The 21,964-nt window shown below is 43.4% G+C and overlaps 1 protein-coding gene across 1 annotated transcript in view; it reads right to left on the bottom strand.

Moving 5' to 3' along the window:
- Positions 1-20,635, bottom strand: part of rnd2 (Rho family GTPase 2) — a 30,725-nt gene extending 10,090 nt beyond the window's left edge. The window contains exons 1-2 of the mRNA XM_034219964.1: positions 20,324-20,635; positions 19,756-19,843 (exon numbers count right to left, since the gene is read on the bottom strand). Of these exons, the coding sequence (XP_034075855.1) occupies positions 19,756-19,843; positions 20,324-20,527 (292 nt within the window). The 5' untranslated portion in view covers positions 20,528-20,635. The remainder of the gene's footprint in view (positions 1-19,755; positions 19,844-20,323) is intronic.
- Positions 20,636-21,964: the final 1,329 nt, after the last annotated feature.

Raw genomic sequence — 21,964 nt, 5'->3', positions numbered from 1 at the left:
GAGCAGGAGAACGAAGGGATTGCCGAGGCTAATGGCTCAGGTGCATTGATGATTGAGGTGACTGAAAGAAGTAGAATAAGAGGGTTGGCATTCAATCTTGAAGAGGTTGAGCATGCTTTTCATTGCCGAAGGTCCGGTCTGTGTTGTAAACTGTTGTTTCTTACTTAGGGATAAATGGAGACTGCTGCTAAGACACCATTAGAAAGGAGGCAGAGTTAGTTTGACCCGGTGTACCACTTTCCTGTACAAGATGGCGTGAGTTATATTATGTGAATGTAAGCCTTCACAAAGGCTTCTTTTAGAATCCAGAATCCAAAATAGTCTACTGCAAATGATGCCACTTGAAGACCTTATTCCAAAAGGCAGAAATTGTGAACTCATGCTCCGGATGAAAAAACTAGCTGAAAGACTGGCATAAAACTAGTGCTTCATCTAAAAGGGACACAAATGTTACACTCAAACTTTCAGCTGGTTACATTAGCTTAGGGTTTTCAAATGCAAATTCTACCGTTTCAGAGTTTTCAACTGTGTTCTCAAACTCTTCAAGGCAACCACTGGTTTCTATTCAATTGCGCATTATATGAAAAATCAATTGCAAGACCCATGAAACTTTGAGTTGTGTAATCGATCACAGTGAAGATAAATTGTGCATTAATGTTATGCTGTCACTGGTGATGCAGCTTAAGTGAAGATTGACTTGCAACAACTTATTACAATAGTTTGACAAATATTAACGCAGGCTTTTATGTTCACCGTAATGTATTACAGAACTCAAGCGTGATTGAAGAATTCATTTTCATAAAATTAAGGAATTTAATAAACAATGTCTGCCAGGAAGAATAGAAAGCAGAAAAATAAAGGTTTGACACATATGAAAACATTTAGAGTTGTTTCCCTCTCTGACATGTGCTATGTTAACACATAAAGAAAATGTCTTTCAATCAACAACAACTGATTATATATCCTAATCTCTTTAGGATCCATGATTTTTTTTAAATGTACAGTTCACGCACACCTTGAACATTTGCCTGAAATATTGAACCTTCGGGTTAATATTGCAGTTTTTCAATTAAACAATCACAGGAAATGTTTGCCAGTTTCTGTGCAACATGCAGGAGCCACAGAGACACCACTATGTTCCACTCCATTGTATAAGAAGCTTGGGGCTAGTTAATCACAGTGAATGTGTGCGGAAAATCAACTCCAACAAACCATTAAAAAGGCTGTGATGAAGCAACCTCAGCTGGCCTGCACTCTAGTGCACTGGGCTAATATCTTTGGTTGATCATGGTTTGACCTATGAGCCATACAAGTGTACATACCACACACACACACTCACACAAACACAGCGTGAAGCTGTTGGTCTGTAAAAGAGATAGCTGTGTCAAGTTTTCAAAGGCATTAGCACAGAGCCGGGACAGTGGAGGTAACACTGGGTTAAATGGCCATTAACCTTCCATGTCTGCAGCCTTCACACAGGGGATATTGATCAAAGCTCCCTGCGCTTTCCCTGTGGAGCAAGTGCAGCCTTTGAAGGGCATCAAGCACCTTCCACGGATCTGCTCTGAGCTCTGCTGCCGAGGAGTTAATGCCTGTGTCTGTCGTCGAAACACAGGATGAAAAGCTGGCCACAGCACTGAAAGCAAGGGGGCAGAGAAGCAATACTGTCTGCTTCCTGCTCTGGGCCCCAGGGGTATGGAGATGAAGTACTGTGTCCGCTTTCAGTTTCTTCTCACCCCCAGTCCCTTTTTTATAATCACAGACACACAGAGTCTCATTCTGCCGGAGAACTAGCTTTGAATTCCATCTCCTGTTGTTTGATCTCTGCGTCTTGTCTAAGGCTCTGGTTCATGCTGCACTTTGCTTTTAAAGATCACTAAGCTTCTTTTGTCGCTCAATTCTTCTGTCGATTTATATATTCCCTGCCTCGCTTGAAAAATACCCACACCACTCTTTTCTCTGCTTTGATTTCACCCTTCCTAATGTTTGATGACATGACTGTAGATTTGGTGTGGCAATCTGGTTCACCCTTCGATGACTCTTAATTTACTTGAGGATGTACATGTGTTTTGATGTTACAATATAAACAGTACCCAGGTTTGTTTGTGTGAGGAAGCTGTGAAGGACTGCGGGCTGTGGAAAGGGAGTGCACGCAGCACATCTCTTTATCTGTTTCTGTGTTTCCTCAAGCACCAGAACCGCTGGGTCTTGTCATAGTTGTAATAGCAGACTGTTAGGACAAGATCCACCCTATAACACAGTTTTTATGAAAACAGACAAGAGCGAGTTAAGCACACCAGATGCTGACTCTAAGATTATTTATTCTTTGCACAACCTCTTTAAGTGTTCAGTGTTGGACCCCAGCTGGTTCCGATATCCCCAACACAGACTGCAAGGGTTTTTTGGCTGTATTTCATTTTGGTTACTCAACTTTTACATGTTAAAGCCTTTATATATACAGTCTATGGTTAAAGCAGAAGATTTCAGATTTCATTTTCTAAATAAAGCGGGCTAGCTGGAGTATCCAGTTTTACTCCTTAAGAGATCATCAGATCGGTACCGTGGGGGAGCCAATGCTCTACAGCTACATCCAGATTGTAGATGCGTTGATCACCAATATTGACAATAAATCCTAAATCAATTCATATCAAACATTTATGGGAATTTTCCAAAGTCTTTGAGCTAATGCAATAATGTTTGGAGTTTACTGCCAACATTAGGCACAATGAATTCTGCTCTGAAAAGCTCACAGCCTTCCTCAAAGACTACCATCTCTCTCACACACACACACACACACACACACACACACACACACACACACACACACACACACACACACACACACACACACACACACACACACACACACACACACACACACACACACACACACACACACACACACACACACACACACACACACACACACACACACACACCACACACACACACACACACACACACACACACCACACACACACACACCACACACACACACACACACACACCACACACACACACACACACACACACACACACACACACACACACACACACACACACACACACACACACACACACACTCACACACACGCACTATATTTATTAATCTCTTTCGATTCCTTTTTTACCTGTTAAACAGCAGAGATCAAATCCTTTACTTCCTCTCCTACATATCTCTCAATCTCTGGATTTACATTCAAACTTGTAATAACACTGACTGCAGCTTCTCTGTTCACAGCTGTCAGTCTGTTATGAAGGAGAACTTGAGAAGATTCAGGCAGTAGCTACACAGGCGTATGAAAGAAAAGCTTGTGAGTGGAAAAGGACATCCTCTGCTCTATCGACTCCACTTCCTCCAGTGCATAACCTTCCAAACACATCCCTATCATGGTGCTATCCATCCCGCAGCCCACTCTGAACCCCCCCAGGGAGACTGCAAGAGTGACACGGCACTACTTCAAGTGCAATTTCACTTCCACAAAAGCAGCAGTAGCGAGAAAGAGAGCGCATTGGATCTTGTTTATAAATAAAGTCATCCATAAATGATGGGATCTGTCGAGTGTGTGTGAGCGGGTTGCAGGTGGGGAGTGAAGGGTGGAGGTGAAAGACGGCCTCCCTCCCTCCCTGTATCCCCTTACGCTCGGATGGGTTGCAGACGGATGCTGAGAGGGTTGTTGCTCCGGTGGAGGTAGGGGGCGAGAGAGACTGAGCGTTAGCTTCGGGAGCAGCAGAACCAGTCAGTGGGGCTGTTTGAAGTGTACTGATCAAAGCTGGCTCTGCCTCGGGTTTTGTTTCACTCGGCACAGGGAGTGGACCGGCAGAAATCTCACAGAGCAAAAGTTCCTTGGGTGGGTTTCCTGTCAGCCTGAATGACTGAGGCCTTTGCTGCTGCTGTTCAAATAGGAACAAATGCCTGGTTTAGTGTCAGGGTGCATTCGTTTGTGTCTTTTCTCTTGTTAAATACTATCTTCCAGTCACATGAACGGTGCTGGCGTAGCAAGACATGTTACTGTTATCTCCATACTACAAAGAAGAGACCGAGGGGTAGACCTAGAACCAGGTGGAGGGATTATATCTCTTCGCTGGCCTGGGAGCGCCTTGGGATCCCCCAGTCAGAGCTGGTTGATGTGGCCAGGGAAAGGAAAGTTTGGGGCTCTCTGCTGGAACTGCTACCCCCGCGACCCGACCACGGATAAGCGGGAGAAGATGGATGGATGGACACCAGCATCAAATTGGTGGTTGTTAGTGTTAGTCTTTCATTTATCATTTTAATACTTCTCGTTTGTCAGGTCAAGTCCATGTTCCCTTGAAGTGACAACATGTAGGATCAATAACATCCGGCTGTGTCAAAGGATTCATTTGCATCGTGCCATATATCATGTTAAAGGTCAATGAAGAAAGAGGTTGCACACAACGCACTTCCTCCATCTCCTAATATAACAGACAAAAGCACTGCATTCAATTATCTACCAGACTATTTATATGTCCAAAGCTGTGTATTAATCTTGGAACACTGTGTGTGAGTGCTGCAGAGGTTTAAGAGTGTGACATAGTTGGCGTTTGTGTGTCTCCATCCCCAAGGACCACAGAGGGTCAGGTCCCAAGGGTGCCACCAACACAACGACCTCACAACAAAAAGCCTTGAAGAGTGGGGGGTGGGAAAAGCACAGATGTACACTTCTCCTTCTGTCTACTCCTTCTGTCCCCTTTTTCCACTTTTCAATCTAGTGAGCACTTGCTGCTCTTATAACATGCTCTGAGGGCCCCCGCCCCCCATGCTTTTTACTCACGTCAACCCCTCACTCCCCCTATCCCTTTGCCTATTGGGCGGAGCAGCTGCTGTGCTTTCCAGCCTCATTGTGTCCCAGCCCCTACCCCAGCGCCCCTATCAGCCCCCCATTACGCCTCTGGTCAGCTGGGAAACAATAGGAGAGGTCGCCGGGTCAGAGCTGTTGGAATTCACATACACAGACCCATTGTACATCACACACATGCCTACACACGTTTACATGCACTCACTCGTATCCATCACACACAGACACATATCTTTTTCTGTAGTATAAAAGGGGTGTGATTTATTTTATTTTTTTAAATGTATGAAAAAGTAAGATGTATTGGCCAAATTGACCTAGAAAATAAATTGGATAATATTACCGCGTGACGACATTACCTATTGACGCAGCAACCACTGTAAGTTATATTCTTGTTTAATTAGACTTCTCTGTTTCATTTATTCTACTCTGTATAATTGTTCTGTAGTTATTGTAGCTAAAACGGCGCTTTTGAGAGATTTTAAATCTCAGATCTGCTCAAGCGAAACCTGCTACACAGGTCTCAGTAGGGGCACTCAAGCCTGCATTACAATATAGGCAGGGCCAGTCTACTGATTGCGCGAAGTACAACAGCGTGACTCAGTCATCTTTCTGCTAAAAAAGCATTTAAATACCGCATTTAAAATCTGATGAACTCAGTGTGCATCTGGACCGCGTGACAACATTACCTATTGACGCAGCAACCACTGTAAGTTATATTCTTGTTTAATTAGACTTCTCTGTTTCATTTATTCTACTCTGTATAATTGTTCTGTAGTTATTGTAGCTAAAACGGCGCTTTTGAGAGATTTTAAATCTCAGATCTGCTCAAGCGAAACCTGCTACACGGGTCTCAGTAGGGGCACTCAAGCCTGCATTACAATATAGGCAGGGCCAGTCTACTGTCGCCCATCAGCTGTAGAGAGTTAACTAATTAGAGGGGCGTGGCCCCACAGCTGTGAGAACTCAGCAATAAGGCGTCCATTTTAGGTAGCTCTTTCCTTGAGTGTCAGCTTTAGCGTCAGACAGCCGAAGACTGACAAAGACATTAGAGTCCTGCGGGAGTAAGACTGACAAAGACATTAGAGTCCTGCGGGAGTCACGAGGGAGGCAAAGAGGAGGCAAATCCTACTCTGATTGAGCTGGTGTCTTATTTCTCTTTTCTTTAGTTTTCTAGCCCCTCATGCTATAATCATGTGTATTTTCTCCATTCCTGTTCATGTGTCTTCTCGCAATTATCACTGGCCCCGTGTATCTCCTAATCGCTATAACCGGCCTGCTCTCATCTATCCCACATGTTCCACTGAGATCCAACATCTAGTTTCAGGTGGCCTGTGGAACTGCCAGTCAGCTGTTCCTAAGGCTGACTTCATCTCTGGCTACGCCTCCCTGCAGTCTCTGGATTTCCTTGCTCTCACTGAGACGTGGATTACTCCATTCAACACATCCACCCCAGCAGCTCTCTCCACAGCATATTCCTTCTCCCATACACCCAGACCCACTGGCAGAGGAGGTGGCACTGGTCTCCTGCTCTCTCCCAAATGGAGCTTTTCCCTCTTCAAGCTACCTAACTTCACTCCTTCCACCTTTGAATTCCATGCCGTCACAGTAACCCATCCTATACAATTAACCATTGTTGTTCTCTACCGTCCACCAGGCGCCTTGAGGGACTTCTTGTAGGAATTAGATAATCTCCTCTCACACATCCCTGAAACTGGTCCTCCCGCTGTACTTCTCGGAGACTTCAACCTCCAGACAGGGAAGATAGACAAAGTAACATCTCTGTTAACCGCCTTTGCTTTCTCACTGTCTCCATCCCCACCAACTCATAAAGCTGGCAATGTCCTTGATCTCATATTCTCAAGGAACTGCGCTACTTCTAACTTCTATGTAAACCCGCTCCACACTTCCGATCACTTCTTCATTTCATTCTCTCTACCCCTTTCCAAACATAACAAACTAATCTCTTCTCATCCTGCACCTGTCCGCCGTAACCTTCGTTCCCTCTCCCCCTCTACCTTTGCCTCATCGGTGCTCTCAGCCCTCCCTTCCTCGGACTCGTTCCAACTACTACCTCCAAACTCTGCTGCAGAAACTCTCCTCTCTACTCTCTGATCCTCTCTGGACTCTCTCTGTCCTCTCACATCTCTGCAGGCTCGTCAGTCCCCTCCTGCTCCCTGGCTAAATGATGCACTGCGTGCTAATAGAACCGTCCTTCGGGCAGCAGAGCGGAAACGGTGGAAATCCAAACACCGTGACGACCTCCTAACCTATCAGGCTCTCCTCTCCTCTTTCTTGGCTTCGATCTCTCAGGCAAAAAGCACTTTCTTTCAAGATAAGATCCAATCTTCCTATTCCAATCTCAAAAAACTATTTTCCATCTTCTCCACCCTCTTGGACCCTCCAAAAGCCCCTTCCCCCTCCTCACTTCTGTCAAGCGACTTTGTTACCCACTTTGAAAAAAAGGTTGATGATATTTGCTCTTCTTTTTCTGACTCACCTTTACTCACTGCAGGGCCACCAGACCCTCCTTCCACCCACACACTAACCTCCTTTTCCCCTCTCTCTCCAAGTGAGGTTCTTACCCTCATTACCTCTGCCCGCCCTACCACCTGTCCTCTGGACCCCATCCCTTCAAACCTCCTTCAGACTATCGCTCCTGATATTCTACCGTTTCTCACCCATTTCATCAACACTTCTCTAACTTCTGGTCACTTTCCAAACAGTCTCAAGGAGGCAAGAGTAAACCCTCTCCTAAAGAAACCCACTCTCAACCCGTCAGATGTTATAAACTACAGGCCTGTCTCTCTACTCCCGTTCCTGTCTAAATCACTTGAACGCGCTGTCTTTAAACAACTCTCCTGTTATCTCCATCAGAACAACCTTCTGGATCCGCACCAGTCTGGTTTCAAGGCAGGTCACTCCACAGAAACTGCTCTCATTGCTGTCACTGAGGAACTGCACACTGCCAAAACTGCATCCCTCTCCTCTGTCATCATCCTGTTGGACCTGTCTGTTGCATTCGACACGGTGAATCGTCAGATCCTCCTTCGCACTCTCCAAAAACTTGGAGTTTCAGGCTCTGCACTTTCCCTCCTCACCTCATACCTCAAAGACCGTACCTACAGGGTGACTTGGAGAGGGTCTGAGTCCGACCCTTGTCAATTAACTACAGGGGTCCCTCAGGGCTCTGTTCTTGGTCCCCTCCTCTTCTCCCTGTACACAAACTCGCTCGGATCAGTCATTAGCCCGCATGGTTTTTCATACCACTGCTAAGCTGATGACACCCAATTAATTCTGTCCTTTCCCCGCTCAGAGACCCAGGTCGTCGCACGCATCTCTGCTTGTCTAGCTGACATCTCTCAGTGGATGTCTGCTCATCACCTCAAGCTCAACCTTGACCAGACTGAACTGCTCTTCCTTCCGGGAAAAGATTGTCCCACTCTTGACCTAACAATCAACATCGGCACCTCAGTTGTTTCCCCGACTCAGACTGCAAGGAATCTGGGTGTGACCCTAGATAACAACCTGTCCTTCACTGCAAACATCGCTGCTACAACCCGTGGCTGCAGATACACGCTTTACAACATCAGGAAGATACGTCCCCAGCTGACACAGAAAGCGACGCAGGTTCTGGTCCAGGCTCTCGTCATCTCACGCCTAGACTACTGCAACTCCCTCCTGGCTGGTCTACCTGCATGTGCCATCCGACCTCTGCAGCTCACCCAGAATGCAGCGGCTCGTCTGGTCTTCAACCTTCCTAAATTTTCCCACACCACTCCGCTCCTCCGCTCCCTTCACTGGCTTCCGGTAATTGCTAGAATCCATTTCAAGACACTGGTACTTGCTTACCATGCTGCCAATGGATCTGGCCCTTCGTACATCTAGGACATGGTTAAACCGTACACCCCAGCGCGTGCACTACGCTCTGCATCAGCCAAACGACTCGCTGCACCCTCGCTGCGAGGGGGACCCAAGTTCCCATCAGCAAAAACACGTGGGTTTGCTATCCTGGCTCCAAGATGGTGGAATGAGCTCCCCATTGACATCAGGACAGCTGATAGCTTGCACATCTTCCGGCGCAAACTGAAAACTCATCTCTTTCGACTCCACTTCGAGCGATAGATTTATTAACAAAGCACTTTTATACTAATAAAGGACTGGCTTATCTAAAGCCAGTTGAGTAGCACTTGAAATGTTTGGCTCTATGAAACCTGATGTACTTATATGATTCTGTTTTCTTCAAGGTTGTGTCTTCCTGGTCGAATGTACTTATTGTAAGTCGCTTTGGATAAAAGCGTCAGCTAAATGCAATGTAATGTAATGTAATGTATTAAATAATGTTTACAATGTTAGCATTGTGCACGCCTACTTTTTAAGCAATTCCGAAGTTTACTCCAAGGAACATTTTCGAATCATATCTATATTGTTTACGTAATTTTCCCTCTCACAAATTGTTTTAAATCTTAAGGTTTTAGTGGAAATGCATGTAATGAGAAGTAGTGAGCATGTCTTTAAGCAAAGACAGCATGAGTAATTGATATACAAGTGATCAATTTGGGGGTGAGGTTACCTTTAATTAAAATCTTTTCTCAAATCTGCCCTTTTGTATTCTTGCTAACAATACCATTTCATATCTTCATTTTTTCCTTTTTAATATCTGCCAGTCATTATTTAGCTCCATTCTCCTCTGTTAGTAGCAGGGCATGTAATCTGAGTCAGTGTGAGCTCATGAAAAGCCTTAAGTGATCTTTGTATTCACCTTGTACCAAAAGACCCCTCTTAATTCTACCCAGTTAGTGTTCATTCACTCTTATTATTCCATTGGCACATTAACAAAGTAAAATCCATACAGCCTATCAGCAGCGTGCAGTGCGGTTCAGCAGTGAACATGCTATTTAAGCAGATTTTACACTTTTGCCTGGTGCTCGGCATAAAGCTGAGTGCACAGTGGCTGAGATGTGGTGGAGGAATGTGTGGTGGCTCTCAGCTCATAGCTGTATCCATGGTCACATTTACAGGCTCCTCAGACAGAGATAAGAGATCAGAAGGGATGGGAGTATGTCTCCTCTGGGGCCTTCAAGAAGTCCTTGTTTGAATGTTTACGGTTGGGTTGACATGTGGGATGCTCAAGATGTTTTTTATGCATGTAAAAGCAGGACAGAAAGGGGGGGGGGGTACATGACTGTGTGGTGCAGGGACATGCTACACTTCTGTGTGTGAATATAGGTGTCTGTGCTTGTGTGTTTCACTGTGTCACAGAGGAGAACAGATATTCTGTGTGGAAATTACAGCCTGTGTGTTCCTGTCAGTGCAGCTGGCTGGCTTTCATGCAGCGCTTCTGCCCACTCTCTGCTTAACACTGCCCCTGACTGCTGGTGACCTTAACACAGCGCTTCAGAAACTGCCTTCACTAATGGGCTGAAGATGAGGATGAGATGAAGAACATCTTGAGTTAAAGAAAATAGTGGAGGATAAATAAATGGCACAGATGAAAGATAACTGAAAATCGCCCTCCAGAGAAGTTGCTATCTGCTCTCCTGCACACAAACAATTATTCTGTTCTTTGTTTCTTCATCTTCTCTTAAAGCTAAGGTAACATACAGGCAGCCACTTCCTCCCTAAGCTTGTTGACCCTTTGTGTAACAATCTAAGAATATGATTCACGGAGTGCTAAGCTCCAGGGATGGAGCACAGCTGCTCGCCTGCCCAAAAACCCAAACATCCAGCCCAGCAGCCCGGCCTGCTGGCTTTCCGTCAAAGTTTCCATAACGTCACACAAACCTCTCAAAGGTCAGGGTGCAATGAGGTGCAGCACTGTGCATGGGGCCATCACTATTTAGGATGTTTATTATTTGCATAAAGGGAAACAAGAAGGGAATGTGTATTTTAGATTCATTTAAAAATATGAGGCCTGCATGTTTCTATATTTCTGTGCCATTTAAGTTATAAACACTCTTGTGTGACTTTGGTGGAATGGAGAACCTGGACATATAATGCCCTCAACAGCCCTTTGGTGGCTGTTAAAGTAAAACTACTCACTACAGGCATACTACATTTACATTTTCTTTCCCATATGAAGTTAAAATGCATGTATTTGCATGTATTAGTGAGCCCCCTTATTCCTGACCAGAGGAGAAATCAGTCCAGAAGACACTTAAATGATTGAATATGAAATATCAGGTGGTGTGTATAATCTACATTAAAGTATCAAAAAAGTCTGCACATCCACTTCTTGATTTCTTATATGTAAAATGTCTCTGTGGGTTGCAGGCTCATCCCAAGCCTGACCCCAAGGGGATGAGGGTCATGGAGGGGCCGGAATTCGTTCTTTGTGATTTAGCTGTTGAGCTCATAAGGGCCTGGAGGACAGAACGGTACCCCCTTTGTCCAAAATAGCTCCACAGGCTTTTCCTGTAACTGTCTAGAGATTAGACACATGGAACAAAAGCCCAAGTTTATTTCTAGCCCTTTGAAACATCAAGATAATCACAACTCAAATGACATTTTAACAACTTAACTCTGTGCTCGGCCACCTTATTGAAAAAGGAAACTTCCATTAACATGTTTACAGTGGGTTGTTTTAACAAACACAATACAAAACGCTACACCTGAAGTACTCTCCCATAGCCAGGCTTATCACTACACTGACAGCTCTGGAGAAAGGCCTAGTTAAACTAATCATAATTCTACACAGAAGAAAAACAAAGTTCTGGGTTGTTTGTATTCGTACACTAACAACCATCTTGGCAGCACTGTGCCCAGGACACAACAACGGGGACCTTGCTAAACATACAGCAGATATGGCAGAAGGGGAGGAGAATTTAGTTTGAAATAGGTGGCCAATGGCAGGCTTATGAGTACAGGCTGCATCCTGTGAGTCAGACTGCACCTGACAGGACGTGTCATGCTTCAAGAGTCAATCAACAGCCATGCTAGCAGTGCATTTAGCTAACGTCACGTCGTCATGATAACACGCTCACCATGACAATGTTAAAATCCTGATGTTAGGCAGGTGTAATGTTTACCATCTTAGGTAAGAATTAAAGGTCACCTATTATGCAAAATACACTTGTTCATGTCTTTTCTACATCAACATGTGTCCCCTCTGTGTAAAGTAGGGATGTGCATCTCCATCACTGAGGCCGATGCGATGCGCATCTCGATACGTTGCCACGATACGATACATTAACGATACATTTGAAACACCAGGCGATGCGATACGATACGATTCACCCCTGTTGCGATACAGTTCGATACGATTTGATTCAACATTATGCGATTCGGTGCAATACGATGCGATTCAACACGATGCAAAAATAATGATACTTCAATTTGGTACGACAGAGGATTTTTGTTTTATTCCTTATATGCAGCAAATCATACATTAACAAAAAAGTGCTTTACATATTTGGTACTGCACATCCCATCATGCCGTTTATTTTTTTACCTTTAAAAGCTCTCCAGAGTACAATTGTATAACACCTCACAGTTAAACAATGTAAGGATGCATTGCTCATGATTAACAATGTGCAAATAACAGCTACCATAGAGCAATGCCCATACAGCTGCCAGCCTGATGTGCTTAACACTCATTCATAGGCTAACTCACCAGTGAGCAGAAAGCGGTGGGTTCTATATGAACAATAAATAATACAAATAACCTTTCACAAACAGGTATTTCATAACTGCTTACAGTGAGGAATACATTTAAATTATTATTGGCCGTCACAGGCTGCTGTAAACTAAACACCACTCTCTCTGACAGAACACCTCACTGAGTGATTTAACTCATATGTCTAACTTTGAGGTTTCTCTTTTCAGCCGCAGACCCCATGTCGCCTCTTTATGTGCGTCGCTAAGTTCCTCGTACTACTTGTGTACTTTAAATCGGCTCGGCATCGTTAACAATTTGCGAGCGATTTTTCAAGTTGACCGTCTGTGCCGCGCACATATACCATCAGGACGTTACTGATGGGGTGCGGCTGCGGAGTGAGACTGTGTGTATGCAAGCCCGCGTCTAGGACGGATCTATATATCATGGCTGTAGACCAAGTAATAAAGATACCTCATACAAAAGTCTACGGATACCTTATTACTCTCCATGACCTGCGGTCAACTATATAGCCTAGCATAAAGGACTATTACACCGTCTTTCTTGAACAATCCGAAGTGTTACCAAACGTTTGATTTGTAGGTATTTTTCGGTGCGCTGTGTTTCTCTTTCTCCTCGACTTCCGTGTGTGTTGATAACTGAGACTCTCGGCCTCCGTAGTGGCGAAGCAAATATTAAAGATCGTCTCTGCTGAGCGTTGACAAGATGAGGGGATTTTATATGAATGAATCGGTTTTTTACCGATGCAAAGACGCTACGCCATCGATGCATCGCGAGTTCAACCCGGTTCAACCCAAACTGTAGCCGATGTGCACTCTTTCAACCGGTGCACTCGCATCTTGAACGTTTATGCCGGTGCACCGATGCGAATCGGTGAATCTTAACATCTCTAGTGTAAAGAGATTCTGAAAGTTTCAGGAAAAAAGATTTTCTCTCTTTTTGTCCTGATCCATTTATATAAAAACTTGTCTGAAAATGAGCTGATCAGATTTTGGCCACTTTATGATGTCATAATAATTTTTTGGCTTGTGTAACTGTTACGTTCCCTATTAGGCTAGGGGAACTAAAAGGGAAGAAACACAACCAGATTGGTATTGGTATAATTATAGGTGATTTATTTTAAATAGCAGCGGTAAACAAAATGGCAGGCAGGCAGCCTGAAACAAACAAAAGGGGCCAAAAGGGCACAGGTTGACAGATAACCAAACTAAGGGAGGACTCAAAAGGAGTCTAAAAGGCATACAGGGAAAATAAATACTAATATACTAAATAAAGAACGAAACAAAACCTCACTTTAGAGTGAAGTCCACTGAGACAAATGTAACATTTGTGATATTGGGCTATATAAATAAACATTGATTGATTGACTTTAAAAGTGGTACAGACTAACACAGGAAATATATACAAAACACACAGCTAAACTAAAAGGCAACAGTCACAAAATCCTAAACTACTCTAAACACTAACTAAACTACTCTACACTCTAACTAAGCTACTCTAGACACTACTAATCACACAAGTTTAACCACAGTTAACAGAATTCTACACGAGCAAGTATTGAGAGGGTATGTCCACATGTCAGAGCCTCCAGAGTGGTGATAGTCCTCAGCCTTTGTACTCCTCCCCAGCAGGTGTGCGCCGGCTGTGCGCTGCGATTGGACGACGTCGATCCAATCACCATCTTCAGAGGCGGACCAGGAGGTGGGCAGCCAATGATGTTGGGGCTACCACACAGATCATTTGCATAATCACACACACGCACACAGCTGCAAACAATCCCAGACAGATTAAGGAGCAGACAAACAGCAGCCGTAACAGTAACCATTAGCCAATAACCAACCAAGGTAACACCCGCCCACCTTATCACCTGAATCTCCTCTAGAGCAATATTGTGTTTTTTTTAACTCACAGAGGGAAGTTGGGAGTGGCTCCTTATTTTCATTTAAAGTAACAGACAGAGAATCAGCACTTTTGAAACAGGGCTGAAACTGAGGGGATTATGGGATGCAATGATCTGTTGACACTTCAGAGACATGTTTTGTATATATCTGAGACCTATAATATATTGATGAAAAACAGTTTAATAGGGGACCTTTAAGGAATGTGACCAATTACTAACACACAAACAACCACTGAGGCTGATGGAAATAACATTAGTGTTGCAGATTTTAAGTTTTGACCTGATGGTGGTGCTAGATGAAGTCATACAATCTCCAAAGTCATTATGGCTCATCCTCTGGGGAACACAAATGACTTCACCATATTGTAAGGCACTCTTCCAGTGTCTGTTGAGGTATTTCATTTTGGAGCCAAGTCTTACATCAACCAGAAGACCAACATTGCCAACACTAAAGCCATGCCTACAAAAAGCATAGGCAGTCATTATAAGACAAAATTACATTTTTCACGCAAATATGTTTAACATTCACTGTTTCAACTCCCCAATTGTGAGGATTGGCTGCTTTTTTCCTTTTTTATATTATTGTAAAACAAATGTCTTTGGGTTTCTGACAATTGGTCATTGGGAAAATGCTAATTACCCAACATGGTGGGTCAAAATGGTTACTTCAGTACTACAGTATTTCAACAACATCTCAATATCTTGTGTTTACTAGCTACCCGAAACTGTCATGCAGTCATTCTTTTGGGAGTGCCTTCCAGCCTGTTACTGTATGTATCATCAAAACAGGTTTTTGTTAAGGCAGTTATTTCCCTGGGCTGATTAGGCAAAGACAGGGAACTACTTTAAGGGTTTAGACTTTGTGTATACAGGAGTTAAAAGGATGTTGTAAAGCTCTTAAGGATACTTACAAAAATAAACAAAAAGGTATATTTACTGTCTGTGGTTAAATAGGCAGCTCCCTTTCCAGCAGGTGACAACCAAATAAACACAATCTCATTCTCCAATTGAAACTTGTTCGGATAGAATAGAAGGAAATGTTGCCATTCATTATTTAATCTTGTATGTAAAATTACAGTAGTGATTCAGAGAGGCCAAATAGACCAACTGTTTGAGGCCAGAGCAGTTGATGGTATCTCCTGTGATCCTAATGCGCTCTCCTTTGGTCGGACGGCACTTACTGTGCATCCTCTGCCTCCAGTGGGCTGTAGAATTGAGGGCAAAGAGGTTTCTGTTGATTCTTTTTTGTTCTCTACATTGTGTTTGTAGTTCACTCATTGTCTATTAAAGATTGATCAAGTGTAAAGTGATGAGTAAGAGAAAGCCCACTGAACGCAGCGTGTTTTTACAAGCCTCTGGAGGCCCTACTGGTCCAGTGCGCTGAGAATGTGGAGTTTGTACAGCATAGAGACTCCAGGAATGTTGGAAAGTCAGTATGAGAAGAGGGACAGTCAGACTGTGACTTTGTTCGAGCGCTGGCGCTGAGTGTTGTAACACACCTGCAGTGTCTTGTTACCATCTCACGAGTCAAAACAATCCCACCTCTGACTGTGAAAAGTCAAGAAAGCTGTGTCGTGAGAAGTGAGCCACAAAAAAACATTAAACATGAATTTATCAGACCAAGACTCAAAAGTAAATAGAGGCTCTGAAATGTATGAGAGTGGCATTTATTTACGAATCTCCTATACATCTGACATTTTTGGATAAATAAATGTTTTCTGCTCTCTTCCACTGACAGTTCAGTACAATAGTGTGTCAAACTGTGAACATTTGGGTTTAGGCAGTTCTATTGCAAAATAAAAGCCTTCACTGCACAGCAAGTGATGCGTTTCATGTTCCCAGCAGCAGCAACAGTACTTTGTTTAGAAATAAATAGAGGAAAAACTGGGTGGTTTTGTAAGGAAAAGATATATCCAACATCAGTCAAAAAAACTCAACAGAAACTCAAATGAAATTGACAAGGGATAAGATTGGGGGAAAACAGTGTGAGCGATTAGTGGCAGTGATGTCAGCAAAAGAAGAAAGACAAACAAGATTCCTGTAGATTGCCACTTGAAAGCACACTCCAGCGTGACTAAACAGAACGTAAGAGGTGTGGTTTTCATGTGAGAATCAGGTCAGGCATTAGTGGCAGTGAAGAGGAGAAACAGAAAGATACGTGAGTGTACTGCTGTGGGAAGTTTGGGGAAACCCAGCTTGTCAGAAACACACGCACATCTCTTAGCAGGATGTTACTCTTAGGCCAAGGCTAGAGGGAATCTTTCCCAGGCATCCTTACCATATCGGGAAGGGAGGAAAAGTGCACTAATGCCTCGGGCTCAGTAGAGAAAACTGACTGGCTGAATACCAATGAGGCCGATGAGCATCGATAATAATCACTAATGGCTCTCAGACAAGTTATCAAGAGCCACATTGACATTTTGACCACTTAACAGATACAGGCAATGGTTACACCATCTATAATGTGGCTTCATGTAAATACAGTCATACAATGTTTTTTTCTCATTGGAATTCCATTCACTCACTTTCTAATTGACCTTATTCTCCAAATAGTGTGGAGCAGAATACAAAACACAGCACAAAATTGCCTTCTGAGTCTTTGAAGCCACATGACCTCCATGTTTCTAAAAATACCCATTCATTTGGAGCTGCAAAACAAACGCACAGACATACAGACTCAGTAATGACCTCAGTTAGATAAACACCTCACCATTGTTTTCACCCAAACTGCAAGGACAAGACCTTATGGAAGAACCGGAAATAATGAGAACAAACCCATCAATGGAGCAACAACAAATGCCCGGAGCATTTGAATGACAATGCACATCTAACCATCCCGGAGAAATGTGAGCCAGGCAAGACGCAAGCTGTTTGAATAGCCATGCCTTGGATAGAGATCAATAATGCTTTGTGAACAGAACCTCACCACAGGAGGCAGACTTCGGCAGCAATTAAAAGGGAGACAATACTTTATGTGAAGAGGCTGAAAGCTTGTGGTAAAAATAACTGTATAGGGGAAATAGGATAATGCTTCAGAAGAGCATGTGGAGGATTGACTGAGGTAAATGTCAGGTTGAAATTAAACTGTCCGACGCACTGTAGCCAGCAGAAAGTGGCACAAAACAATTCATTTATTTTCAAAATAGCAGTTACTGGATGCATGATGTTGTGGCTGGTGTGAAGCTCTGTTGGTATAGCTCCTTACTGCACTGTCAAGACGGTTTGCAAGCGGCCAACAGACTGAATTCACAGTTCACGGTTAAAGTTTAAATCTAGGCCAAAGCACGTCACAAATGTACTTCCCCTCGGTGAGTACATCTAGAGCATTTCACTGTGTTATGATGGAGTGACCATGCCACTGAACTTGAGCTGGTGCTAGTGTACATGAGAAACATTATATTAAAAGAAACTAAGCTAGAAAAGGGCAGCTGAAGGGGGAGAAGGGCAATACAAAAAATGTGAAAGAGAACCGAAGGGAGACTATTTCCTTTTGATGAAAGCCTTTTTCATCCAAGTGTGAGCCAATTATTTTTTCTTGTTGAGCGAAAATGTGAACATCTGTTTTTGCTGTGAATCAGTGAATAATGGCATACCACACAAGGACCTCTGAAAGCACACACACACACACCACACACACACACACACACACACACACACACACACACACACACACACACACACACACACACACACACACACACACACACACACACACACACACACACACACACACACACACACACACACACACACACACACACACACACACACACACACACACACACACACACACACACACACACACACACACACACACACACACACACACACCCACACACACACACCACACCTCTCTTTTGCCCTGTGGGTTGAGTGCCGTCATGTTTGTTGTGGGTTGGGCCACTCCTGCCGGAAGGTTAAAGACTCACACTGCCAAAGGTGATCCAGGGTTTTAAAGATGGACAGAAGCACAACATTCCCACTACATCATTAGGCTCCTAAAGCCCAGAGATAAGGAGCTCTTCTAAGTTGTGGCCCAGGGCCTCAGAGGACCCCGGCCCCTGATTGACAGGCTCAATCAGATTTACTCCCGGGTTGACCAGAGGTCCAAAGAAAAACAACATTATTTCACTGACTGACCATGTAACAGGAATACTGTCATCATCTCTCCTATAGTCTTGGGTTTGGGAATGTTTATGGCAAAAGAAAGACTTCCCACTGGGAAAATGCCCTCTTCGTCGTGTGACTGGCCAGGCATGTCACTGGTCAGATGGCTGACAAGAGCCTCAAGCCTGAGATGACCATGATGAGATGCAGATCTCCCGCTAGCTCACAGCCGTTAATCCACCCATGCTGACAAGAATGGGAAGGTAGACCATGGCTTTCTGTGGAGGAGGCTCACTGCCTGGTGGTCATAACTACTGTCTTAGCAGGAATCATATTCATACACTGGAGCTCAAATACATAGAAAGTGATTTACTAGATATAGTGAGGATATATGTTTGGCAGAGAAACAACACTGCTGACAGGGACTCCTTCATGTGGAACGACATTGTTTGACACTGATGTCACCAGCAGTTTTAACCAAATTTGCCTGTGAAATTTGACATGTTATGCTGCAAGTAGCAGCTCTGTAGCTTTCTCTGTCAGTCGGTCAAACAAAGGTGTTACCCAAGCTTTGATTGGTACAGTTTTCATCCAAGAAGAATGAAATTTGGCATGGATGTCGAGTGTTTTCGGGGTTGTGTTTGTATGTGATTGCATGAACACGTAGATGTTGCATGTTTTGTAGCAATTGTGAATTGGCACTCCTGGTTAAAGGGAGTTAAAGTGTGGTGGACAGATGTGTAAACACTTCAAACACTCTCTTTATATTGATGTGTAATGCAAATAAAACGTAATTATCAGATGGGCTGTTTATGAGTCTGAAAATGATAAAGGAAGAAACTCAGCTGTCAACATTTATCATATCTGGCTGATATTTCAGCAAAGCATACATCAGTCTGATGAAAACACTTAAACAGTAAGGGTAGTTACTTAACCCTTCAGGCCCATCCTGTCTCAATTACCCACGCCCTCACCCCTTACTCTTCCCAGACAGTCTCCTGACCCCGGCCGGAGCATGGGAAGAGCCACGCACAGTGGACGGCACAGCAGAGAGGAATGCAAACACAAGGCACCAAGAGACATGGCTGGCACCAAGGTTTCTAGCAAAGACAACAATCATAAATAGCCGATGCACTGAGCTAAAAAGAAAAAGTGTTTTAAAACGAAAGACATCTGAAGTTGGCAAGGTTTAAGCAATCCATAAAAGAGTTGACTGCTGGAAAAGTTGGAGAGAGGAGTTTGAGGCAGGCAGGCCTCCCATGGCAGGGCTGGGAGTGTCTTCAGGAGAAAGTGCAGACAGAGATGTAAAATGTTCTTACCTGATGTGTCCCACATATTCAGTTCTATCCGGTGCTTCTCAATCTCAAAACTGGCTGTGTAGTTTTCGAACACAGTGGGCACGTAGTTCTGTAAAAAGGAGATGTATTTTAGTTTTCCTATTAAGTTTTACATGATAAGCTGGTGTTTACAGATCAGGCCTCACAAGAGTTTAGTGGGGGGAAAATATTGTAGAGATGATACCGCAAATAAATAGTATAGACTGATATAATTCACATGGCAAAGCTAATGCTGTATTTGAGAAATATAGTGAGTTAACAGATGAAGACAACGCCTTAAAGTTTTTTTGGGCTGTACTGCAGACACAATAAAAGTCAATTTACACATTAAAGGACCATTACTGTGGTTTTACAGGCGTTTATTACAGATCTCTCAGCGCTTCCTCTCTATCTAATGGAACAAATCTCATAAAACAGGTGGATGTAACCTGCTGAACAAGTGCTGAAGTTGACTCGCTCAGTTTAGCGTTTGAATGGCTTTCTCGTTCACTCCTGATCTCAGTTATGAGAGAATTAAAAACACCTGAATTCAGACTTTTGACAGACTTACCTCTGGATAGGAGTCTTTGGCAAAAACGTGCAGGAGTGCAGTTTTCCCACATTGCGTATCCCCGACCACCACAATCTTACAGCGGCTGCCTAGACTGTCCATGTTTTGTCCGTGAGAGGTGTGTTGTTGACGCGGGGATGGAGTGCACCCAGCATAGGAGATGCAGCGGAATAAAAGACGGGAAAGAATAATGAACAAATACATGCGCCGACCCGGTGCGCGTGTTCCAGCTCCTTGTGTCCTCGCGCAGCTCCGCGTGCCGCTGCTCTGTCTACTGCTACAGGAACCTTGGGCAGGAGCGCACAACCTCCCTAGAACTCCGGAGGTTTTATCACTGGCCACGCCTCCCTGTTATTCACGCCTGAGTCACATCACTCAACTGTAATAGGCTGCTCAATTATGGGAAATAAAGGGTGTATATAATATAAAATTGAAAGCACAGAATAAAGAGTGCCTTGAAATATTGGATCTAAAAATAGCCTATAACAATGTGACTTTAACACACTTTATTTTTGACCTCCAGGTTAAACATCAGGTGAAAATATCACTGATATTGCTATGAACTGTAACATTAAGGTGGTATTTTGTGCTCAGCAGAGCCCATTGGGACCACATGGATGCTACTTTATTTATATTCTGTTTTTTTTAACTACTTTTAGGCTATTTAATTCCCATAAGAGGCTGGTTGTGGACAGAAAGACACATAGTCTTGAACTGATTCTTCATAATAAGTAGTATTTCTAGATTCTGTTGACCAAACAACTCAACAATTAACTCTGGTGGGAGTTATGTCATACTGAAACCAGTTACTGCCATACTGGGTATATTTCTATTTCAATTGTATGGCTTTACTTAAGTTCTTTTTAAGAGATAATACATTTAGATTCAGTGTTCTCCCCTTTTGACTAGCAAAGAACTCTTAAAATGCTGAAAATATGCTTTTAAGTAGCTTTAATAGTCAGAGTTTCTTCCTCATTGCTTGCAAATGTATTGTGTCTATATTTTCATATAATGATTACTGACTAACAACCTATTAGGCTACTCATCATCACTGTTGGGAAAGCAGCATTAATGTTCTGCACATGATGCCTCTTGATTTAGTGCCAGCATGACCTCTTAATGGAGATCCAATAATTGCAGAGTATATAGATAAAATAGTCCATCAAATTAAGTAGTTAAAGTTGACTGGGCTGTCTTTATGGTTCTCATCGCATTGCATTTACTTGATGTTCCTTGTAAGCGTTACTGATGAGTTATTGTTTTTTTGTGAATGAGATGATTAAATAACAGGTCACCACGTGCCAGGACAGGTCAGCACTTTTGAGTCATGTTTTCTCCTCTGCAGAGCGACACTGCCACCTTCTGGACAAAGACTATACTTACACTATTACATTTGCAAGTGGCAAAAGAAAGCTCTACAAAGGAAACACATTGTAGGAAACCACAATAAATCTACAATACACCAGACCAGAAAACTATTAAACTATTTGTTATATACGATGGCTTGTGATTGACTGTATTTGTAGCTCATTTACATCGGCCTTTTCCAGTCTTTGCGACCCCTCAAGTACTTTTACGTACAAGTCCGCATCAACCCAGTCACACTCTTTATCAATATGCAGGGGCTGCCATAAAATGTGC

This window comes from Gymnodraco acuticeps, unplaced genomic scaffold (genome assembly GCF_902827175.1).
Source record: "Gymnodraco acuticeps unplaced genomic scaffold, fGymAcu1.1, whole genome shotgun sequence".
Taxonomy (NCBI): Eukaryota; Metazoa; Chordata; class Actinopteri; order Perciformes; family Bathydraconidae; genus Gymnodraco; species Gymnodraco acuticeps.
This window is presented reverse-complemented; position numbering and strand designations above follow the sequence as displayed.